The following is a 26,393-nucleotide window of genomic DNA, read 5'->3' as shown; positions in this document are numbered from 1 at the left end:
GGGGGTTACACGAAGTACTGAACTGTAATTTTACTGTCCGTAATCCCAGTCGTAATTTAACTTTTGTTTTTGTTAAAAATTTTTTTAGCTAATGTGCAAAATAAAGAGATACTTCTGGAAAACGTACAGAAGTTTAACACAGTACTGTCCATGAATTGGGTTCGATATCAGTTTACATCACTTTCAAGGATCAATTTATTTGTTTCGAAATGTCAAATGTGGTTTTTGTTTCTTTTAAATGTCACATTAACAAAATCTAGAATAATTTCAACATAATTCCAATGAACTTTTGGTTCTAAGACATCTTGAAAAGTAAGTTCACCCCCACAAAATAAATATTCCATATTAAATGCCAAGTCTGTAATTCCAATGAACTTTTGGTTCTAAGACATGTTGAAAAGTAAGTTCACCCCCACCAAAAAAAATTCTATATTTAATGCCAAGTCTGTATATATATATATATATATATACAGGGGGCTGCAAAAGTAGGTATACAGTAATGAAAAACAAAATGAGCGCACAAAACGTATTTTATTGATTATACAAGCATATCAATAATAACATATCAATAATAAACATATCAATAATAAACATATTAATCCCTCAAATGTTCAAACTGTTTGCCCCCGGCATTCACACACTCCACTAGTCGAGTGTGGACACCCATGCACACTCTGGCACAAAGGTCTTTATCAGCATCAATTTCCTGGCAAGCCTCCCGTATGAACTGAATCATGGCATCAACAGAACGTGGCTTGCGTGCGAAAACCCTGTCTTTTACACATCCCCAGAAAAAGAAGTCCATAGGGGTGAGATCCGGCGAACGTGGTGGCCAGTCAACGGCTCCCTGACGTCCAATCCACCTGTTGGGAAATTCTTTGTCAAGTAGCGCACGCACAGTGAGTGCCAAGTGCGATGGCGCCCCATCCTGCTGAAAGTCGAAGTCGTCCTGCTGCTGTTGCTCGCGTACCTGTGGTATGATTGTATCCGTCAGCATGTTCAGGTACCCGTGTTGATCGACAGTCCTGTGCAGAATGATAGGTTCAACGACACCTTTGCAGGACAGGCCAGCCCACACTGTCACCCCAGGTTGATTGAGCTGTTGCTCAATCATGACTTTAGGGTTTTCAGTTGCGTTCTAGTATTAAATGTATTCGTATTAAATGAATTTATTCTAGTATTCTAGTATTCTAGTATTAAATTAAATAATTAATTATTAAATTAATTATAATTAATTATTATTAATTATAATTAATTATATTTAAATAATTAATTATTAAATAATTAAAATGAATTCTAGTATTAAATGAATTCTAGTATTAAATGAATCCTAGCACCACTATTAAAATACTGGTAATACTGGTATAATCCTTACTGTATACCTACTTTTGCATAGGGTCGAATAGTCGAATCCCGGTCGATCGCTGAATTAACGCCAGGGGGGTTGACTCAGCCTGTCATCCTTCCGAGGTCGGCTAATTGAGTACCAGTTCACTGGTAATTCCCTGTTTGTCGTTAAAGGCGGCACAAAGGGTTGGCGTCAGGAAGGGCATCCGGCCATAAAACATTGCTTCAAAAAGGGGACCAAAAAAACAACAACAACCACGGTTCCCGAAAAAGGCCAACCCCCGCTTGCGGGGGAAAATGGCCTCTAAAGGTGGTTATACCTACTTTTGCAGCCCCCTGTATATATATAAATAAAACCAAAAAACACGGTCCGTGAAGCCGTCCGTCCATCTGTCTGTCCAGGAAGCTGTGAAGTTGTGTGATTATATGTCTAGTAATTACGTACTGTTTGACCGCTGGTTGCATCCTGTCTATTAAATATGTACTTCTATTAATTACGTACTGTTGGAATATATGTTTCGACCCTTTTGGCTGCTGGCATCCCTTAGACCTTTGAAGACCCTTTATGTCCCCCAAGACCCTTAAGACCACCAAAAACCGGAAAGACCTTGAAGACGCAAAAGATCCAAAAAACCACAAAAAGACCTTAAAGAACCAGAGGACACAAAATCCTGTAGACCCAAAACACCCCGAAGATCCCAAAGACCCAATACACCCGGCAGACCCAAAATACCCCAAAGACCCAAAATACCCCGAAGACCAAAAAAACCTCGAAGACCCAAAAGACCCAGAAGACCATGAAAACCCAAAATACCTAAAAGACCCTTAAATACCACAAAGAACCAAAATACCACAAAGACCCAAAAGAACCAAACACCACAAAGACCCAAAATACCCAAAGGACCCTGAAAGACCACAAATACCCTTAAAGACCCCAAAGACCCTTAAAGAACCTGAATATCCTTAAAGACCCCGAAGACCAAAAATACGTTGAAGACCCAAAATACCCTGAAGACCCTGAAAGACCCAAAACACCCCAAGAGACCCAAAATACCCTGAAGACTCAAAACATCCAAAAGACCTGTAAGACCCATAAGACCCTTTACACCAGAAGAAACATGGTGGACAGGTTGAATGTGCGACAAGGAGGAATTAATTTGATTTTGGTGATGATCCGGATCCAGATCCGGATAATATCATTTTCAAGTGATTCTTCACCATTGAGAGATGTGGCCAAAAACGATATATAGCATGAAATTTCAAAAAGGTGTGGTCGCATTATAACAAAACTTGGTGGATGAGTTGGTTAGGTGACAAGAACAAGCCGCTTCGGTTTTGGTTCAGGTCCGAATCCAGATCCGGCCTATCTGTGGAATAAAAAACATAAACTGTTCAGTCTGGTTCAGGTATGCTCTCTACCGAGTGTTGTTCTCGTTTCTTTCAGAAATATTTGATGCACAATGATCTAGTTTGAAGTAAGTATCTCGATGTTTGTCGTTCGCTGTCTTTATCCATTTCTCAACCCTTCTCTGTTTATCCCGAGCAGATCAATCTCCATTACATTTATGTTCTGTGGACTTTCGGTCTTCTCTGCCAGCCTGTCCGCATGCAAACATCTCCTCAACACATGACAGAGCCATGTAGAAAGACTGTGGTATCATAATTAATTGTTTTTCAATACAAAGCGTAAACACACCTTGTCTGAGCTGGTTTGGCTGAAATAGACTTTGGACAAATTGCTCTTAAGTATGTCTCACGTCCTGCTGCCAATTTAATATGTGACGTGTTCACCAGCAGAATTGTTTTTCTTCCTCTTTGCATTCTGCATTGCATCGTCATCATCAATATTATCAAGCAAAACGATAGTACCAACTGTCTCCAGTTATAATCACTACCTACAATTATAGCAGGTGCTGCCATTTCCTTTAGATGCATTTATTTACTTTGTATGCAAATATTGTGGAAATTTTGTTGCTCACCTTTGTTGTACACCCCAAGATGGAGGAGAGAATTTATATTTTTCTGTTGAGGGAGCTGGGGTAACATTAGTCCTCTTGAAGGAGCTCAACCATTAAAATCGTTGGTTGAATGTTGCATCCCCACACCTCTCACCCCTCACGGTTCTACCACTCATCCACTCGTGTGATGTCTTACTCTCCTTGTTCCCCTTTGATCCTCCATCACTCTGTGAGCTTCCTTACCTCTGTCATGTAGCTCCCCCATGAGCCTAAATGTCTGAATCCCACAGAAATAAAGACCCTATACCCTAACAACCCTCCCAGACTATACAATTTATAAAATGCCCTTGTCCAGAATATACCCAGGGTTGTTGTTGTTGTTGTTGTTTTCGTATGCAGCCTGTCGCTGCTGGTTGCATCATTTCTCTGGAAGCGCGTTTGTGCCACTCAATTACCAGTGAGCTGGTACTCAATTTGCCAACCTCGGGAAGGATGACAGGCTGAGTCAACCCCCCCTGGCATTAATTCAACAATCGAGCGGGATTCAAACTCAGGATGCTAGGATCCCAAGCCGGCACCCTAACCGTTTAGCCAACACCAGGCTCTGCCCAAGGTATAACGTGGCCTTACCTAGTCTACACATACATATAATGTAGTTATGGATGAGAAGGGTTTTGGCCGTTACACTTGCTCTGGCCCTCTTTCTCCCCACCCCCATGCGTATGTGATAAATAGACGGAGTCATGTAGCAATTGGTGAAACACGTGGTGCGTGGAATGTAAAGAAGGAAGCCAAAAAGCATTCATTCCGAGAAACATTCGCCCTGAAAACGAGAAGCGAAAGAGAACAAATAACAATTGTATTTGCATTCATATGCTGCTCTTTCTTCCTTGCATTCGACGTCACAAAGTATTAGGCTTGGGAATTATTCTTTTTTGTAGTTTATGATGCAAACACCCTGCCTGGCTGTGTTATTAATACAATATCTTGCAGAGCACACATACAAATCAATATCACATCATTCGTACACCGTGCGAGCATAATCTTCTTGCACTGTATAGATCTGTACAGGATGTTCTCTCTTACAACCCTCCCCCCCCCCCCACACCCCCTCCCCTATGATTCATCACGAGATATGATAGAAATCTCATTTGAATCTCATTAAATCTCGTAAGAAAATTTTATGAAGCCGTTGATGTGCCTCCCCGAGGTGTTATAACCCTACGGCCGTATTTGCCTTCTCCAAAGACAAATGCATCTCGCCTCCACCGGCCAATGCACCACCATCCATGTCGCCATATTGTTTTATATTCTGGGTTGTTTTCACTCCTGTCTTCTGTTTGCTCTCGTTTTATTTAATCTTGCATTCCATCCTGGTCTTACCTCCTCGCCCCACTCACCCCTGCCTTGTCAGCGGAGAATGCCACGTGCTGTCTATCAGAGGCTGAAATGTGTTAGGCCGTTCCACACTAGACCAATTGTGTGGGCCCTGTGCTAGTGGGCCTTGATTCTGTGCACCGATTTTTCCGATTTAAAATGCTCTCGGTCAATGTTACAATCAAATCTTTATCATGAGTTTGCTCTTGCCTTTGCAGCTTAAAAAACTCTGTGATGTCTTTTGAATCACCACTCATCTCTGGTTTGAGAGAATGCGCCACTCTGCCTCATTTGTGCTCTCCCCACACACTTGCGAGACTCCCACAATGTCCCCCCCAATGGTAGATTCATGAGTCAGTTGTGGATTCTAATCTGTTCTAAATCTAAGTTAATACAGGAGAGGGTAGATCTGCGTGCACAGTCTCGGGCCATTTTAGTCCAACAGAATGATGCAGAGGTAGAATCCTGACGAGGAACTTCAACACAAGAGGAGGTCATTCAGCTCATGAAGCCTGCGCTGTGGTTGCCAACCTATGGTTGTTTGTCAATGCTCTGTCCTTTTTAAATTCTGAGTGTCAAACAATGGAAGCAGCGTGGACAATTTTTTGGTCATCTTATCTCGATTCTCGAACAAATGAACTTGCAAAATGGGTCGTGATGTCCGGATGTCTGTCCATCCGTCCGGTTGTCCGTCCGTCCGTTAACTTTTTGCTGCTCCTCCATTATCATGCAGCTGATTGTTCTGAAACTTGAGACATGAATACAAGATAGTAGCTCCAACAATCGCTCAGGCTTCGATTTTTCGATGTCAGATCATAGGGGCTTCTGGGGGGGGGGGGGGGCGGGGGGGGGTCATCCCCGGAAACCTCGTATCCCTACTCGTCCCTTATTTACCAACCGTTTGTTCTGAAACCCGATACACCTTTTCCACTTGATGGTTATAAACAGGATCACTCGATCTTAGATTTTTTGTTTTCGCACTTTTCAAATTCAGATTTTTGTGGCATTGAGGTGGGGAGGGTTGGGGTGTAACCCCCTGAAACTTCGGAACCCTACTCATTCATTATTTAACAACTGTCTAAAGACCAGCTGTCTAATGGTGCTTTTCCACCACGGTACCGTACCGTACCGTACCGTACTATAACCAAAATCCGTTTTTTTTTTGTTTTTTTGGTTTTTTGTATACATAATCGAGGCTCGTGAAAGAGCTAACATTTATCACACAAACAAATCAAACAGACAAACAAACAAAGTGTATAAAAAGGGGAGCGATAGACAAGATGGGGAGAGAAGGGGAAGCACATAAACACAACATTTGTGAGGGACATCGGGAATGTGTGGGAGGGAGAGGGCTTGGGGGGAGGCGGTGTGGGAAGGGGGGGGGGGGGTGGGGTTTGCTCGTTTTTCCATTGCCAAACGAACCATACCGTACCGAAGTAGCCGTGCTACATTTGGTTCCTGCTATGGATAGGTACCAAGCGAGCCGAACCCGGACCTATGGGTGGAGCTAGCAATACTGCAGACTGTTGATTGGTCAATGACATTCGTCACAGAACCATCACGCTATGTTCATTCTTTGTTTGCGCCGACGAACAAGGCCCAAATCTTCGTTGTCGGTCTTCATAATTGTCTGCAAAAATTTCTTTCTCTTTTTAGCTGTCCTCTTTCTAGCGTCTTACAGCTTCTTCTCAAACACTTCCTTCTCAAACACGTCTTCTCTCTTACGAGGAAGTAAAACACAGTTTCAAGTTCCTCCATAGTTGCGGAGCTGTTTGCAGTTTAGTGTCGCATGAGAAATGACGTCACCACAGCGGTCGCGTTTTTTTTTCGTCACTTCAAATAACTCCGCCTATTTCCACGGTTCTGTTGTGCGATGGAAAAACGACACAGGGATTACCGAACCGTACCGAACCGTACCGTTCTGTGCAATGGAAAAGCGCCATAAGATTTTTCGATTTCGGAACAGAGGGCTCCCAGGAGGGCGGAAGTGGGGAAGGTTCCCCCAAACAATCTCAAGAGATTACCGTCAGCCCACTTGGAAGGGGGGAGGGGGGTTGGGGGGAGGGTAGAGGGGGGTATTTTATTAGTCTTTGGTATGACTCGGCTGGGGTTCAAACCGCAGTCCTCCCAGACTCGGAGTGGACGTTCTAAGCATACACTACCTGGTCTAGTTGAACAGTTAGACACCTTTATAGTGAGGGAGCATACTATAAACATTTGTAGCCACAGGTTTGATTCACAACCTGCGTAAAATTCACAATCAGATTGGTGCTTTGCCGACTGTTACAGGGTCCTCACCGATCTCCTGGTCTCGGTAAACCTCCGAACCCCGCGAGGAGCCCCGGCAGAAAAAATATGTTATCCTGTGTCTAAAACAAATCAATAGTGGAACCACACCCAAAGATTATAAATGAACAGATTGTATTAAAAGCACACAGGAAACCATACAACCATGAAAGCAATCAGTCATACAATTAATCTCAAGATGGTACCACCTTATTAAGTAACATAAACTCACAGATCCCAGTCCCAGCTCAGCAACAGCTCGGCAGTGATCTGCGCTCCCAGTGAATGGAGCCCAACCCTTCAATGTCTCTATAACTCAATGGAGATGAGGCGAAGAGGCGAGTTCGGCGGTGTAGGCAAGGCATTGACCGTCACGTGGTCTAATCCAACAGCAACCTATTTCGGTAAATCACCAGATGGCAGGACCCACAGATGCAGCTAACCAAGGTTCCGCGAACGACGTGCGAGGTCCCGGTAATGGCGGCTGGCTCGTCCTCGAGCCGTCGCTGCTAGGTGAAGATTCTTCGGAATCACACCTGTACCTGGCTTCGCAGGCTTTTCCACAATTCCAGCGATCACCAATCGCTCAAGATTCCCTTCCCGGACTCAAAGTTCTCTCGCCATGTAAGCTCGCCCATGCCAGGTGCGGAGCTTCGTCAGAACACCCCCTTTTTCCTTTCTCTCACGTCCTCCTCTTCTTCCCTCGACCTCTTCCGGCCCACTATGCCATTTCTGGTATTATTTTATCATGAGCGCTTTTAAACCTTTTAACTATAATAACCCTTTCCCTTCAACCACAATCACCAGAATACTTAGAACCAACAACAATAATCATAACAACAATCATTAGGGCCGAATCCGTAACACGACCCTGAAGAAATTACAAATTTCTGCCCTAACCAAGTGCAGTCGAACGTCAGGCTGGTCGACCGGTTCGTGAAAGACTTAGACCAAAAACTTTCCCTGGCCAACCTTACAAGAAAGTGGGAATGATTGAGTAGTAGTAGTAGTTGTAGTAGTAGAAGTAGTACGGTAGTAGTAGTAGTAGTAGTAGTAGAAGTAGTAGTAGTCATACCTAGTAATAGTAGTAGTACCTAGTAATAGTAGTAGTACATAGTAGTAGTAGTAGTAGTAGTAGTAGTACCTAGTAATAGTAGTTGTACCTAGTAATAGTAGTAGTAGTTGTACCTTGTAATAGTAGTAGTAGTAGTACCTAGTAATAGTAGTAGTACATAGTAGTAGTAGTACCTAGTAATAGTAGCTGTACCTAGTAATAGTAGTAGTAGTTGTACCTAGTAATAGTAATAGTAGTAGTAGTAGTACCTAGTAATAGTAATAGTAGTAGTAGTAGTACCTAGTAATAGTAGTAGTAATAGTAGTAGTGCCTAGTAATAGTAGTAGTAGTACGTAGTAGTAGTAGTAGTAGTAGTAATAGTAGTAGTACGTAGTAGTAGTAGTACCTAGTAATAGTAGTAGTAGTACTAAGTAATAGTAAAATACATTGGCATACATTTGATCATACAGCAGCAATAATGCATTAGAATATGGATTGTGACGTACAAAGAGAAACAGATGGATGCGATAGAAAGGAAATTACCGTAAAATGGGGGTGAATAGGTACAGCAAGGTGAATAGGGACACAAACTGAAAAAAAGTTCGGAAACTTTTTTCGCTGAAAATTGATAACCATACTGATTTGTTGATATTTGGGTTGAAAGTGTTCTCTTGTTTAAAAAAAAAAAGCAATTTATAGTCCCTATTAACCCCATATATGGGTTAAATAGGAATAAATAGGATTTTTATGGCTGTCCCTATTCACCCCGTTTTACGGGTGAATAGGGACAGTCACGAATACAAAAAAATAATGATCAAGAAACAATCCTGAGTTTCCAACTTATTTCTAAATTGATAGCTCAGATGGATGCACATAACATGCACCCATAATATAAACCACGGTGCCAATGAAAAAAAATATGGGATAAAAAGTTTCTCCAAACTGTCCCTATTTCTTGATTATTATTGTTTCCGAACTTTTTTTCAGTTTGTGTCCCTATTCACCTTGCTGTCCCTATTCACCCCATTTCACGGTACCTTGACCTTTTGATCGCAATAAAAAAAACTGAAATGCAACTGGGCTGGACAGGTAGCAAGAAGGACGGACAACTGGCGGACAACAAGGCCCTTGAATAAGCAGAGGTAGACCAAACAGATGGGGAATGAAATTGAAAAATTTACCCGAGCACAATAATGGCCTCAACAGACCATGTGGAGGAAAGGGAAGTTACCTAACAGTGGATTAAATACCCTGCTCAAGTGAGGTCAGGTGATATGTACGATGAAGTGATACACTCGTTATATTGATCATTTACAGTACAATGGCAGAATTTAACATTTGCCTGCAATTCCTGATCCACACTGGTAAATGATTTGTTACCTGCGCCACCAAAGGTGGACAAAAGTTATATTTTCATCCCTGTCTGTCAGCACGATGTCTTAAAAAGTTATGGACGGATTCGGACAAAACCTGGTGGACAGGTTTGGTGTGTGACAAGGATGAATCGATTCAATTTTGGTGAAGTTCTGAATCTTGTCGATCAGTGAGATACGAAGCATAAAGTGTTAAACCTGATGGAGGTATGCGCTCTACCGAGTGTCGTTCCAGTGTATGGGCGTCAGTGAATTTGTGGCCGCAAGCCCCCATGTGTTTTTGTCCCCTAATATAATAAGCTAACGACACCCTCGGTGACCACAACATCAAGTTACTACTATCATTCATTGTTGAAATGAATGTTATTGAGATTACAAGTTTTTAAAAAAGAAATGTTTTTCAGTGACACATACATACGTACATGATGGAAGCACATCGATTTTTGTGATCCCGCACAAAAAACAGCACGTCACGCCATAATTAATGTATAACGATGAAGGGACCAACACACACCATGCCACACCACGTAACACTGGCAGAGGCATTTTATTCTTTATTGCATCATACGCTACATCCATAAATACGTATATACCTATCCAAAGTTCGTTTTGTTGAATTGAAGCACGTATACGCACACGTAACGACGTTACATCCATTGTCTATTGCATCATACCATACCATATACCATAGGTCTTTTTTAAAGCACTTTAGCCCTTAGTTTAGAGTGGATTACCACTTGTTCGAAATGTAATAAAATTGTAACAGTTCAAAATAAAACAAACCAACAATTGCTAATTCAAACATTGGCATTTTATTGATGACATGTCAAGTTTTTGGCCAAGATACACCATCTCATCAGTTTGTTATACAGTACAGAACAGCACAGGGTGCAATGTCAGTCCCCTTTCAATAGCGTGTGTGGCCACCATTGTTTTGGATACAGGCAGTGCATCGTCGGCATATACTGCCTACCAGTCTTTGGATGGATTGCTGCTGGATTCTGTCCCACTCAGTCCTCAATATCTGAAGCAGCTCTGCCCGTGTCCTGGCCTTGCCAACTACGCATCTCCCAAGCTCATCCCACAGGTGCTCTATGGGATTCAGGTCAGGGGAGAGCGCAGGCCACTGCATGGTGTTGATGTTCTCGCCTTGGAGAAATGCAGTGGTAAAGCGAGCAGCATGGGGACGAGCGTTGTCATGCTGAAAGGTTCTCAGTTCTGGGTGGTCTAGCAGGAATGGCAGCAGATGAGGTCGCAGGATGTTATCTACATACCGCTGGGCGTTAAGATTCCCATCCACAACCACCAGTGGCGTCCTGTACCGGCCTGATATGGCGGCCCACACCATCACACTTGGGCCACCCCACCTGTTGGCTTGACGCACGCAACAATCGGCATATCGCTCGCCAGTTCTTCTCCAGACACGCTCACGCCCATCAGGACTGTCCACACAGAACCTTGACTCATCGCTGAAAGCGACCTCGTTCCACTGCGCCAAGGTCCACCGCTGATGCTGCTGGCACCATCTCTGTCGGTTGCGGCGATGGGCAGCCGTCATCACGGGGCCTCTGTATGGTCTTCTGGCAGTCAGACCATAGTCATGCAGTCGTCTTCGTGCAGTATCATTGGAGATCCGTGGGTTTGCACGCCCCGGAGTTTCTGCCGCAGTGCGGGATGCTGGACGGAATCGATCCCGCAGGTGACTTCGGACCATCTGCCTGTCCTGCCTTGCAGTGGTGACTCTTGGCCTCCCTGATCGAGGTCTGTCATCTGCAGAGTTGTGGAGGGTGTCTCTGTCCACCAGGGCCGATATCGTCTGGTGTGAACAGCCAAGGCGACGTGCCACCTCACGGTAGCTCAGTCCGCCTTGCAGCATGCCCAGGGCACGCTGCCGTTGATCCCTTGACAATCGTGGCATGTTGATTGAAATGCCCATTTTGCACTGGCCTTTTTAAAGCCAATATCAAGATATCACGTGCAGCTCATTAAAATCATCCCGTACCCCTTGGCTAATCACTGACAGTCAAAACGGCTGTTCAACACTGTGCTATGAAGTGACCATTGAAGGTTCAAGTGACCATCCGTGACCGTTTTGTCTGACAGTGAGGACACTATTGTCCACAAATAAGTTCACACATTTACTACACGCAGTGTTATTGTTGATATTTAAAGGTTTCAAAGGTGGTAAGTTTCTTTTGCGTTTCAGTATATAACTACTTTTTTAACGGTTCCATTTTCAGCACACACACCACAAGCACAAGCACAATCTTCTTTAGCGTCCCTCGGAAGGACCTTGCCATTGGTTCCATTTGTTGGCATGCGCGTCGGTGGGCACCCGGTTTTGCACCCACGGGCACACGTGGGCACGTGTTAAGTGTCTTTTGTGACACCCCCGGGGCCTGTCGCTCCCATTACCACTCCCCCCAGGAGTCATTTCAGGCCCTTTCCTGGGCCCAAACACACCACATTCCTTCGGTTGTATGGGTGTTGTGTCTTCTGGTTTAAATATATTAGAGTAGCCTACAACCGTAGTTGCAATTAACGGATACTTACATCACATTGCGGATACAACCATGGTATGTATAGTGATGTATTTGATCATTACGTGCCTTTCATAAGTGATAACTCGCATCATCGTGAATGAAGTTTGTTTATTATCAGAGGAAATGTTTTTAGAGTTCTCTCTTTCGATAAGTACGCTCAGTCGGTCTTTGTGGCGGTGTAAGAAGCTCAAATTTAACATCTCCCTTTTTAATTAGGGTAAAGAAAATGAATCATGTGACAATATTCATCACCGTTGGCTCATCGGCAAAGGTTTACAAGTACGTATTCAAAAACAGTTTTTACAATTTTGTAAATAATTGCTTTGGTATATGTGGCATTCGCAAAGATGAAATAGGGAGACGGAAAAATTGCGAAAAGTAATGAACTTTGATTAAAGGAACAGATTGTGGAGGGATGAAGCAAAGTCCTTACGAGATTGATGGCATCGCAAATCGAGGGATTCAGAGACACAGAGCAAGCGTCCAACAGCGGTTTATTCCCGGAAGTGATGATACAGGAAAAAGCCCTCGGGGTGCCCAACAGGTGGCGTAGCCCTGAAAAAGGATATGACATCACAGTTTGTTACAATTCCCCCCATAAAGATCGAGGACGACATTTGCTTGTCAATGCCTAACAGCAACCGGTGGTTCGGTAATGACACCACTCACAGTGGGTGAAACATCCTCGACTGGAAGGCCATTGGTCGGGGACGTTTCTGGTAAAGGTTCTACAGGTGTTCTACAGGTTCTACAGGTGTAAAGGTTCTACCTTCAACTCTGCTGTTGGGGTTTCCTCCCATCCCCCACCCACCTCTCCACTGTTCCTTTCGTTCCCTTACGTCCTGATCCATTTAGCATTCTTGCTCTTCCACGAGCCTCACCTACACCTACTTAACAAAAATCAGTGTATTAGCTCTTCCATGGGTAACAAGAAGAAACACACAAACCACAGCCATGCCAACAACAACAACAAAAACAATTGTTGTGTGCAACTATCGGGGACGTCTCTTCGCGGTGGTCGAACGCCTCCCCCCCCCCCCTGCCCCAATGTCAGGCGGGGGCCAAATCTTCGCGATTCTTTCCTGTTGCCCGGATTCGTCAGGGAAGCGCGGTCACGGTCAGTGAGCTGATCGGTCCCTATGGAAAGGTCCTTTCCCTCTTTTCTCGTCTCGTCTCGTCTCGTCTCTCTCTCTCTCTCTCTCTCTCTCTCTCTCTCTCTCTCTCTCTCTCTCTCTCTCTCTCTCTCTCTCTCTCTCTCTCTCTCTCACTCACTCTCTCTCTGTCTCTGTCTCTGTCTCGTCTCGTCTCTCTCTGTCTCTGTCTCTGTCTCTGTCTCTCTCTCTCTAACTTTGTCATGGCCCTGACTTTGTGAAGGTGAGGGTACATCATCCTGGATGTGGGGGATATCTGGGTCGCTCCTGGGAGATCTATTGGCTGTCTCCATGCCATGGGCATGTTTAAGAGAACTGTCCAATGCTATACAACAACAACAACAACAACAATAATTATGTTAAAAGATATTATTTTTATCACCACCACCAAAGGTGGGCAGAGGTTATGCTTTCACCCCTATCTGTTTGTTTGTCTGTCTGTTTGTCTGTAAACAGAATATCATAAAGAGTTGTTGACGGATTGGGACAAAATTTGGTGGAGAGGTTGGGTGCGTGGCAATGAAGAAGGGATTCGATTTTGGTGAAGACCCGAATTCAGATACGAGAATATTTTAATTTTTTAAGTGATTCTTCACCATTGAGAGATGGGGTCAAAATGATATACAGCACGCTATCTCAAAAAGTTATGGACGAGTTATGACAAAACTTGGTGGATGAGTTGGTTAGGTGACAAGAACAAGCCGATTCGATTTTAGTTCAGGTCTGGATCTGGATCCAGCTTATCAGTGGGATATGAAACGTAGACTGTTCAGCCTGGCAGAGGTATGTGCTCTATGAGTGTCTTCTACTTTCCCGCATTTCACTTAATGTATGTATGCATGGTATGTATCTCTGAACCTTATGGAATCGAAAACGGCCTCTCCATCAAATTCAACTCCACCAATCTCCATCAAATTTTGCATGCATGCTCAGGTCACCCATGGATACTCAGGTCATGGGCACAAAATATAAACATCTCCCCCCTCCCCCAAGTGGTTGGCAGAAGTGGTTTAACCACTGATCCCTGCTTGAGGGAGTGCGTACTGACACCATATTTCTCTCCTGGAGGGAGCGGGTATTACTATGTGGTGATTTCAATTGTCACAATGCCAGTTGGCTGGGTGTGGGTACCTCTCTCACCAGCCATGGCTCCTCAGCAAAGGACTTCTGCGACTCGTTGAGACTGACACAATCTGTCAATTTCCCTACCCGGATCTCAGTCAATGGAGCATCTTCTCTTCTAGACTTGGTTATGACTAACTTCCCTGCAAATGTCAGCTGCTCTTCTTCTGCGCCAATCGGCTCATCTCATCATGTGCTTGTTAAAGTGGACATCTTTCTGACCATTCTCAGAGAGCCTCCTCAGCGTCGACGAGTCTGGCATTTCACTCAGGCTAACTAGCACGGTCTTCAAGCAGCCATCAATCATCTGGACTGGTCTCCCATCTCTACTGCCTTTGACATCAACTCATCCAGGAAATTCTTCGAACGTAAATTGCTCTCTCTCATGCACAGATTTATCCGATCTCATCTTCAGTTATCATACCCTTCCTCCCGTCCATGGTACACAGAATCTTGTGGTGAGGCAGTTGCCCAGAAACAACTTGCCTTCTCCTCCTGGAAAGCAAATCCAACGGAAAGAAATCTCATTTCCTTTCAAAAAGCCCGAAACAAATGTGTGTCCACCCTCAGGAGAGCCAGGAAACAATATCTCTCCACTCTCAAGACCGTACTCTCAAACCTGACTCCCTCTTCCAAATCCTGGTGGCGTCTGGTCAAATCTGTTTCTGGTGTTTGTCCCCCCTCCATCCCCTCCCTTACCTCAAACGACTACACAGCTGACTCCACACATGAAAAAGCTGAATGCCTCATCTCTGTTTTTGCCTCTAAATCTTGTGTCCCAAACCCATCCCTCTCTGTAGCCACCGTACCCAGTCTTACCCAGCTGCTCCTGGACTCTGTGTCCTTTTCTCCTGACAAGGTGGTATCTGTCAATTGTCAACAGTTTCTGTTAATCCTCGACTCTGATTCTGAAACTGGATCTGACGGCATCAGCCCACGGGTCCGAAAATCCTGCTCTTCCACTCTTTCACTCCCTCTCTCTGTTCTCTTCTCCCTCTCTTTTGCTCAAGGTCATCTGCCATCAGCTTGGAAATCAGCCAACATCACCGCTTTACACAAAAATGTGCAAAAACAGATCCTTGCAACTACAGACCAATCAGCCTTCTCCCAATTATCAGTAAAATCATGGAATTCATCATTGCTTCGGATATCAAATCTTTCCTCTTCTCCAATGGCTTGATCTCTGATCATCAATTTGGTTTCAGAAAAGGTCACTCCACTTTGGACATGCTGGTTCTGCTATCTCTACAATGGATGGAGGTCCTCAATGCCAAACAGGAAATTAGAGCTGTCTCCCTTAACATATCACGTGCCTTCGATAGGGTCTAGCACCCCGCTCTGCTCACCAAACTCTCCTCCTTTGGTATCCATGGAAATCTTCATGCATGGCTTGCGGACTTCCTCTCTATTCGTAGTCAACATGTGGCCCTGAATGGGTTTCTCTCATCTCCCCTTCCTGTTCAGGCTGGAGTTCCCCAAGGAAATGTTCTGGGCCCTGTGCTTTTTCTGGTCTTGATCAATGATCTCTCTGACTCTCTTGAAAATCCTCTATATCTCTTTGCTGATGACTCTACTCTCTACCGCTCCATTCCTCATCCCTCAGATCGGCAGTCTGCAGCCTCCTCACTCTCTGCACACCTGGACAAAATCACAGACTGGTCAAACAAGTGGAACATGTCTTTCAATCCTGACAAATCTCACACTCTTACTATGTCTCTCTGAAAAGACCGACTGGACAACCCTCCCATCTACTTTCTGAACAATTCTCTCCAAGAAGTTCTGTCACTCAAGCTTTTGGGTCTCACTATCTGCCATGATCTTTCCTGGGAAAACCACATTTCCAATCTGGCCTCCAAAGCCAGTCGCCGACTGGGCATCCTCTGTCGTGCGAGTTCCTTCCTTTGGAAACCTGAGCTCCTCACCACATACAATGCTTTCATCCGCAGCTCAATGGAATACTGTTCTCCCCACTGGGCCGGTGCTCCTGCCTTACACCTAGCTCGGCTTCACGCTGTTGAAACGAAAGTTTTCAGAATCATTGGAATCTCCCGCGATGAAGCTAACTCCGAGGGCTTTTCACTTACTCACCGCAGGCAGGTTGATGGCCTTTCTGTCTTCTACCGACTCCTCTACGGCCTTGCTCCCCCAGCTCTCTCTTGGCTCTGTCCCCCAAATATTCCTAGAGGTCGCACAAGATCTTCCTGCAACCCTCTTATGGTTAAACTGCCAAAATCAAGACTCTCTGCTCACCTTCACTCCTCTTTTCTCCCATCTCTGGAACAAACTCCCTCACTCTCTTCAATCGCACTCCTCCCTCCAGGTCTTTAAAACAGCTGATCACCACCATCTCCTATCTTCCCCCATCCAAAACCTTGATCTTTTCTACCCCCGCTAATTTCACTCCAGATCCACTTTATTGAAATACCAACTTCTTTCCTGGAAGTCCTTGCAGTGTCCTTGTGTTTTATACTTCTCCCATCCCCCCCCCCCATTCCCATGCCTCCTCCCCCCAAGCCCTCTCCCTCCCACAGATCTCCCGATGTCCCTGCACTCAAATGTTGTGTTTGTGTGCTTACCCTTCTCTCCCCATCTTGTCTACCACTCCCCTTATTATATGTTTTATGTGTCTGTTTGATTTTTTTTGTGTGATAAATGTTAGCTCTTTCACGAGCCTCGATCCTGTATACAAAAAAAAATAAAAAAAATAAAGTTGATTAAAATGGAGTTGTGAAAAATTGCTTGAAAAATATTTTTTTAAAGAATGGGCAGCTGGAAAGATGTTTCGAGCTAAATTTGTGAAGTAATAGATTTCGGCCACTGCATACCAAGTATATTCTGTAAAATTTAAAACTAGGTTTGCCGTTAATTTTGCAGCACCTTTTCTCCTCGTATATCATCTATCTATAATTCCAGTAATCTCTGTACGTCTGTACGTTTGTACGTTTGTTTGTTTGTCTGTGACCGCTGTTTCTCGACAACTACCGGTCCGATATACTTGAAACTTGCCAGGTATATTGCTGGGGACCCGAGGATGTGCCTTTTCAAGGTTTCATATTAATCGGACAATTACTTACCGAGCTATGTCCAAAAAACGATTCAACCAATCAGAGAGCAGCGAACGATCGCGTGTGCCGAACGTGGAGGACACACTCTGCCTCGGATGGCACATTTGAGAGCGTATTCATTTATTTCACGTTTGCAAACTATGTTGGCGTTAAACTATGTTTTAAAACTAATAAAACCGAATTTGCGATTCATTCGCTTTCCTGCGCGTTTGTGCACGCGATGGCGATTTCTTTACCAAACTCCGGAAGCCGTTCGCTTTGGACCAAACCATTGCATGTAAATAGAGGGGGGGGATATAATTTTAGATATAGATATAGTACGGGCAATGCCCTAGTTATATTAAAGGGAAGAGTGGGATACCACAGAGGGGGTCACCCTTCAGGTGATAAATTGACTAACTCAAGCATAGTATTTGCCCAGTGTAGCACCATATTTCACGCATGTGTACCTGTCTCCCTCATAAATTACCTGGTACCAATCTAGGCATGCAATTTTCATGTCTTCGGCAATTCAACGCTGCGTCCCGGGCCTCGATGGCTTCTCAGCAACACAATTTGATGAGCTCATTAAGGCTGAAACAGCTGTCGGTGGCACCATCCAGATGAGGGGAAGAATCTCAACAACTTTAAATTTTTTTTTATTGTTTCACTGTTGATGTGCATGTTGTGCTGCGCAATTCTATTGCGTTATATAAGCCTTTTTCTCAAGATTTGTTCGGTAGCATATATCTCTGTCCGATCGGACAGTGCAGCTGGGAACTGCACTCATCTTTGGGCTGCCTAATTTGGGTTCGATACTTGACGCTCCTATAAACTGTCAAACTGGTGCTTCGCAGGCAGGGCGATGCATCAATGAGATGGCCATTATGCTGGAGACCCATCTGCGAGCATTAGATGGTGGATATGGAACATACGACAATGTCAACAATTAAGAGTAGGCGAGGTATCGCTGATACCTGTGTCAAATGGCGAATTCCTGCCCTGACTCGCACTGCGAAAAGAATGGAAAACCACCCAGTGTAGCTCTTGCAGTACTCATCTGCCTAGTGGGCAGCAGGAGCGGAGAGCAGGAGGAGGGAGTGGACGCTGTGACCATTACGCCACCAGACTCTATGATGTAATGGTTAGAGTGTCTGCTCTGAGTCTGGGAGGTCGGAGGTTCGAGCCACAGCCGAGTCATAACAAATACATTAAAAAGGTGTTTCGTCCTTGCTTGACAGTCCACATTTCAAAAGGTTGAGGGTTCAGCAGCACAACTGCTGTTCAGCAGTTAAACAACCCTGGGAAGGCAATGGCAAACCACCCAGTATAACCCTTGCTAGGAAACTGCTTCGGCACCGACACTCCATGACGGAGCATGAGGATTATCACGAAGTTGAACAAACCATGCCATCATTGTTAATAACAGTGGCCTATACTGAAAGTCTTTGAACAAAGGTTGCAGTGCAAGGCGGTCATTTAATTAAAGTAAAAGCTCATTGCAATTAAAAAGAAAAGGTTGCAGTGCAAAAAGTGCAATTAAAAGGGTAGAGAACTGGCAATCACCCATTGGTTGGCAATTATAAACACAGGCTTTGATGGGCCCAATGGCCTCCCAATGCATTGAAGTTCCTTGAAAAGGAAAGCCACAATCAAAACAACCACAATCAAATGCACAAATATGGACCAAATTCGAAATATTCAAATATGGACCAATCAAACGATGAAAGCCACAGTCCTTTAAATTATTTATATTTAAGTTTAGGGACAACCGATACTGTACAATTAATGAAATGCATTTTAATAAGAATTGAAAAAGAGAAATAAGAATTGAAAATCATAAGAGATAGAATTGTGAGAACAAAAAAAAAAAATGTGTGTGTGTGTGTGTGTGTGTGTGTGTGTGTGTGTGTGTGTGTGTGTGTGTGTGTGTGTGTGTGTGTGTGTGTGTGTGTGTGTGTGTGTCAGAAAGAGAGAGAGAGAGAGCAATCATTATATCAATATAACGTCTCTCTCGACTTGATGCTCCAAACTGACACCTCGCATAACCTAACTGACACCTCGCATAACCTTTCCGCCCAGGTAGGCACGTGGGATACGGTCACTGGACTTAACATGTCAGACGTGAGGAAGCAGAGGTGTTTGAACGTGACCGACTCCTTATTGAACCGCACACTCGTCATCACAAGTATACTGGTATGATCGTCCACCTCTTCTACCTCCACGTCAACTTTGGGCTAAAGCGTTAGTTTGACCCTTTGTGTTCACACAACTCAAGGCTGTTCGGATCTTGCCTTTCTCTGTTTACACTACATATTATCAATGAAATGAAAGTCGTAACTTTTCAGCCGACGCCACATTGATCAGCATTTGATGTGATTTCATTCAAACTCATTCATTTATGAAAGTGAATTCGTAAGAAATCTCGGAAACGTCGGGACATTACCTCTTGCCTTAAAATATATAACTGGTGAAAAACAAATATGGACCAAGTTTTTGGAAGAACGGCTCCGGGCAAAGGTTTGAAGACTGAGCAATGATGAAATGAACCGCTGATAATCCAGGACAGGTATTGATCCTCAAAGCTATGATCATTAATTAAACGGTTGTTTTTTGTTTTTTTTAGCCTTGGTCTATGGGGAAACATGACCTAGTGAGTTGATACAACGTTGAAATTTTTAATGACTTACAAATGAGTGTTAGTGAAACTGCAGAATAACAATTTGCTTTGATTAAAACATTGATCGTCTCAAATCGTGTGCCATAAGTACAAACGCAATGAGTTTCCTTTTCTTCCACAGCAAAGGCCGTACCTGAAGTTACGGTCCTCGTCCGAACGGCTCACGGGTAACGCACGGTTTGAGGGTTACTGCGCGGACCTTCTGGTCGAGTTGGCAGCCATATTGGGGTTCTCCTACGAGATCCGAATCGTTCCAGACAATAAGTTTGGCTCACAGGAGGAGAATGGACAGTGGAATGGGATGGTCAAAGAGCTTATGCAACATGTAAGACCTTTTTTTAAATTTTATCTTTCTTTGTCACTTTGACTTGCTAATCCATGTTTGTATGTGTTCCTCCTCTGTTTGGTTATTGTTGCAAAGTAACGAGGTTCTATGAGCTAAGGAACATGATGAGTATTGTAATACATCTGACATTAATGACTCAAAATTTTTTTTTCTAAAAGAACAAGACCGATAGTCTAACAATGGCGCAGCTTGGCTTGGATCTGCTGAGTGGAGGATCTGTTGTCCCCCTGTCATGTGACCAGATCCTCAGCTCTGATTGGTGGACGTTTGTGAAGGACATACATACAAACATGCACCAGATGGACAGACAAATGCTGTTCCAGGCGACATTGCCCTATGGGCTACGCCGTAAAAAAAATGGCTGCCGAACCACGTGACCGATGATGTCATTTGTTTTTTCTCGACAAATTTATCCCTAGATCACACACAAGAAATTTCATACTGATCGGATCAAGTGTTCTACTTGTCAATTTATGACGTCATAGTGAAGGCACCTATGACGTCATCATTAACAGCACTTATTCCCCATGCAGAGTTCTTTGCAATAAGCCACGTTTAAATTTTTTCCATGTAGCAGTTTCAGAGGTATAGAGGTGCAACGTTTTTCCGTTTTTCCAAGATGGCGCCCATGCCACATGACCGATGACGTAATAAGTATCTACAGGTGGAGGCCCTCATATGGTGAAAATTTCGTGTCAATCGGACCAACGGTTGCAGAGAAAACGAACTTTTACGGGATTAAACCTGTAAAATGTGGGTGGAAGGGACATACGAGTACATACGTACATGGACGGATAGCCAAACGCGGGTCCAGATGGCATTTCCCAATGGGCTACGCCATAAAAATTCCACTTTGACATTATTAGGTATTATGTGTAGATCAATGACAAAAATAGTCTCAATTTAAACCATTTTAAATTCAGGATGTAACAACAAAATGTGAAAAAGACAAGGGGTGTGAATACTTTCTGAAGATACGATACCTGCCTACTTGATGCCTTGGAGGGAAGAATGGTACGGCCTCAGGACGGCGGTTCCACAGACTGGAGAAGTGAGGAACAAAATCGTTTGCATTGAGTCTGGATTTTGGAAATTAATGGTTTCACAGGTTGCATGGTTATAAAGGTTGTAGAAGGCGTCATGTCATTCAGCTGCCTGCGCAGAGAATTAATTGACAAGAAGCATCTTATCATGCATGACATCAGCAATGCTTCCTGTGTCAAAGTAGACAAAAACTGTTGTGTCCTGTGAAAGTTTGTTTCATCCTGAAAACCTGATTGATTCTCAGAGCTTGTTTTCATAGTCTGAGCTAAGCATTAAATAACACCGTGACAGGAAGAGGTTACCATTCAAAGCTATTTTAAATTCTGTTATACCAGATGTCATCCGCTCATCAGCAGACCTGATTCTTTGTCATACTCAAGGCACCAGCTTTATCTAAACTAACCTTAAAACTACAGTCTTTACGTAAAAGTGATGCATCAGGGGCTATTTATTACTCACATGGGTGAGGGGAGCTGGGGAGTAAAATGAGAAAAATAATATTGAGCGAAGGAAAAGAAGAGAGGATGATTGGAGAGAGGAACTAGGAAGGAAGTAGGAACTGTGGCAAGAATTGTTGTTGTTGTTGTTGTTGTTGTTGTTGTTGTTGTATAGCCCTGGACAGTTCTCAAGAACAAGCCCGCGGCATGGAGACAGCCGATCGACCTTGCAGGAGCGATCCAGATATCCCCCACATCCAAGATGGTTTAGCGGTTGCCGAAGACGATAAGAAGAGGCCATTTCGTTGGGTACAAAAGGTAGTTTTAAAAAAACAAAAAAAAAACACCTTTAGAGGCCATTTTTCCCCACAAGCGGGGGTTGGCCTTTTTCGGGAACTGTGGTTGTTGTTGTTTTTCGGTCCCCTTTTTGAAGCAATGTTTTACGGCCGGATGCCCTTCCTGACGCCAACCCTTTTTGCCGCCTTTAACGACAAGCAGGGAATTACCAGTGAACTGGTACTCAATTTGCCGACCTCGGAAGGATGACAGGCTGAGTCAACCCCCCTGGCGTTAATTCAGCGATCGACCGGGATTCGAACCCAGGATCCTAGTATCCAAGGCCGGCACCCTAGCCGCTAGCCCAACACCAGGGTTATTTATTGTAAACACTAGCCGGCACCCTATTTATTGTACATTTATTGTACAATAAACTACCCAACAAAAGGTAGTTTATTGTACAGAAATCTCCAGCAACTGCTAGTGAACGGAAGTCGTAACGGCTTATATAAAACAAGCACCCTCTTCGGAGGGCGTGGCTCCAACAGCCGCGTGTGCGTCACGACGACACAACCAAACGCCCGTGTGCGTGGGTTATACCAAACCCATCGTAATGGTAACCGTCACATGCGGATAAGTGAATAAGGTAACCGCGACATGTGCATAAGGTAACCACTACATGCGCCCCCCCAGAAGGCACGCCACGGGCGTGTACGTAGTTCGCGGGTGGAACAGAGCCGGGCCGCGGGTGGAACCGAGCCGGGCCGCGGGTGGAACAGAGCCGGGCCGCGGGTGGAACAGAGCCGGGCCGCGGGTGGAACAGAGCCGGCCCGCGGGTGCTGAGCAGCGGTAGCAGGTGTAGTTGCAGCAGTAGGAAATGCGGGAGCGGTGAGCAGCGGTGCAGGAGGCTCCAGTGGAAATGTGGGAGCGAAATGCGGGAGGAAATGCGGGAGCGAAGACAACGAGGCTCCAGTGCGCGCGAAGGTAACAAAGCAGCCGTGCGTGCGCAAGAGATGAGCAGCATCAGCCTCGGGATCCGCCGTAGGAGCAGTAGTAGGAGTGGCGAGCAGCAGTACTCGGCCTGTGTGCACGGAGGCGACGAAGTAGCAGTACTCGGCCTGTGTGCGCGAAGGCGACGGGCAGCAGTACTCGGCCTGTGTGCGCGGAGGCGACGAGCAGCGGTGCTCGGTCTGTGTGCGCGAAGGCGACGAAGTAGCCGTGCCCGGCCTGTGAGCGCGGAGGCGACGAAGTAGCAGTACTCGGCCTGTGTGCGTGAAGGCGACGAAGTAGCCGTGCCGCCAACGCCCCGTAACGGCGTCCTTCGGAGGGTCCCGGAGCTGGTTCGCCCCTCCAGTGTGGAAGAAATTGCGGTCGCAATCCTGCCGTGTTCATTCGGCCCCCGAATACGTTCGGGGGCAACGGGGTCACCAGTTTAGCGGTTGCCGAAGACGATAAGAAGAGGCCATTTCGTTGGGTACAAAAGGTAGTTTATTGTACCGAAATCTCCAGCAACTGCTAGCGAACGGAAGTCGTAACGGCTTATATAAAACAAGCACCCTCTTCGGAGGGCGTGGCTCCAACAGCTGCGCGTGCGTCACGACGACACAACCAAATGCCCGTGTGCATGGGTTATACCAAACCCATCGTAATGGTAACCGTCACATGCGGATAAGTGAATAAGGTAACCGCGACATGTGCATAAGGTAACCACTACAATGGTGTACTCCTGCCTTCACAAAGTCAGGGCCATGACAGAGTTAGAGAAAGACAGAAAGAGACACAAGAGGGAGAGGCCTGGTCTATGGAGACCGATTGGCACTCTGACTGTGACCATGCTGCCCTGACGAATCTGCCAGCAAGGACGATTTGGCCCCCGACTTGTGTTGGGAGGTACAACCACCTCGAAGAGGCATCCCCGATAGTTATGGCAAGAGTAGAGAGAGCAGGTGAAGATTGTTGGGAGGGTATGGAAATGAGGGGAGAGAACAGAAGGAAAATGCATGGAGTGGGGAAGGGATCACAATTGTACTATATTTTCATGTGTAACTAGAATGGCACTCAGTAGAACGCATACCTCTGCCTGGCTGAACAGTTTACATTGTGTATCCCACTGTTGGGCCAGATCGGCATCTGGACCTTAACAAAAATCGAATCACTTGTTCTTGTCACTTTTACCCACCTCATCCTAAAACGTTTCGTCTGAATCTGTCAAAAACGTTTTGAAATGTCATGCTACATACATATTTTGGCACTATCTCTCAAGGTGAAGAATCACTTGGAAAATTATTTATTTGCTATTGTATTTAGTGTTGTTGTTACGTTTGTTATGAGAAGCAGCATTGGAAAAACGCCACGATCAAGCTATCTTAACACGGATATACACCTCAAGAAAAAAAATATAATGATGACGTCATTGGTCACGTAGTTCGGCCGCCATCTTGGAAAAACCGAAAAATTTTGCACCTGGATATATCCGAAAGTGCTGAATAGAAAAAAATTGAGACATGGCTCATTGTAAAGAACTCTCCATGGGGAATAAAATATGTTAATGATGATGTCATAGGTGCCTCTATTATGACGTCATAATTCAACAAGTACAAAACTTCATCCGATCAAGATGAAATGTATTGAGCATAATCTAGGAATAAATTAGTTTAGAAAAATCATAATGATGACGTCATCGGTCACGTGGTTCGGCCGCCATGTTTGTTTTAACACAAAAGCCTTAACCACTGAAAATACATCCTGGTGAGGCTTTGCAATCTCTGATTGCTCTTTTTCTTGTTGTTACGTTTGTTATGAGAAGCAGCATTGGAAAAACGCCACGATCAAGCTATATTAACACGGATATACACCTCAACACGCAACCCCATTAGCGGGGAAAATACCCTTGGCGGAGAAAATCCCCTTGGGGAAGGGGGGCCAATTATTTCGCTGCAACCTTCATTGTGTGACCCCTTGTCCTCCTGTCTTGTTGAGTTTTGTTGAGTCTCAACAAGTTTTGTTGAGATTGGATAAGTAATGATTGAATGTATCACGGTCAAAAATCATCAGACAGACAGACAGATTGACAGACGCCAAATTGCGTATTTTGGTATGATACATATCAAGTAAATCAGATAAAAATTGACGATTTATGTAGCCTTGACCTATTGACTTCAAAAACAAAAAGCTTCCAGCTTCTGACTACTTCTATTAATTGTGGTGGTTAAGTTTTGTGAAGATCGGAGTAAAAATGTGACCTGTAGATGATTGACATACAGACATACAGATATCCAGACAGACAGACGAACAGAACTAGAACGACACTCGTTAAAGCCCATACATCCGCCAGGCTGAACAGTTTACATTTTGTATCGCACTGATAGTGATAGGCCGAATCTGGATCTGGATCTTCATAAAAATCGAATTAATTAGTCCCACCTGTCCACCAAGTTTCGTCCGAATCATTCCATAACTTTTTTAGATATCGTGATATATATCGTTTTTGGCCTTATTTCTCAATAGTGAAGAATCACTTTAAACATTGTTGCATCCACATCTTCACCAACATTGAGTCAATTCATCCTTCACACACAGCCATCTTGTCCACCAGGTTACGTTTGAATTTGTCCATAACTTTTTGAGATATCCTACTCACAGCCAAACAGACAAATAGGGGTGAAAAATAACCTCTGTCCACCTTCGGTGGTGGAGGTAATAACAGACCAGACCAACCATTATACTCGTGAATCTTAGATTTCACAATTAAGAAACAAATAAACATGAAATATGTCGTGCATAGCACGATACTTGCTTGCTGAATTCCGAAAATAAGTTGTTGATCTTTGGCCTATGTTGACCTTAAAATAATTGGTGGTTGAATTCAATGATCTGATATGCAAATCCTCTTCAAATCTCAAACAATCAGATGAAAATTGGCGATTTTAGAAATATGGCCTATGTTGACCTTTTCACCTTTACACCTGAAAAATAAATGGTGGTTGAATTACGTGACCGGACATGCAAATCCTGTTCAAATTTCAATTCAATCGGATGAATATTGAGGATTTTAGAAACCTCACCTAAGTTGTTGACCTTTGGCCTATTTTAACTTTTGGACCTCAAAATCAATAGGCTTCTTGCTTATAGCTCTACTATTTGGTGAAGTTTCGTAAAGATCAGTTTATAATTGTGACCTGTAGGCGATTGACATACAGACAGACAAACAGACAGATTAATGCACAAGACCAACCAATATACTGGAAAAATCTTCGATTTTTGCAAGTAACAAACGGACAGAAAACAGGGGTGGAACACATAACCTCCGTCCACTTTCGGTGACAGAGGTAACAAGTGAATCCACTTGGATTCCG

General features: G+C 44.3%; 1 protein-coding gene across 1 annotated transcript in view; it reads left to right on the top strand.

Annotated features, from left to right (window-relative positions):
* Positions 1 to 26,393, top strand: part of LOC137423499 (glutamate receptor ionotropic, kainate 2) — a 469,702-nt gene that overhangs the window by 324,547 nt on the left and 118,762 nt on the right. The window contains exons 10-11 of the mRNA XM_078773570.1: positions 19,338 to 19,451; positions 20,057 to 20,260. Of these exons, the coding sequence (XP_078629696.1) occupies positions 19,338 to 19,451; positions 20,057 to 20,260 (318 nt within the window). The remainder of the gene's footprint in view (positions 1 to 19,337; positions 19,452 to 20,056; positions 20,261 to 26,393) is intronic.

The sequence above is a fragment of the Myxine glutinosa genome, chromosome 3 (genome assembly GCF_964187855.1).
Source record: "Myxine glutinosa chromosome 3, kmMyxGlut1.1, whole genome shotgun sequence".
NCBI lineage: Eukaryota > Metazoa > Chordata > Myxini > Myxiniformes > Myxinidae > Myxine > Myxine glutinosa.
Note: the sequence above shows the minus strand (reverse complement) of the source record. Positions and strands in the feature narration are given on the sequence as shown.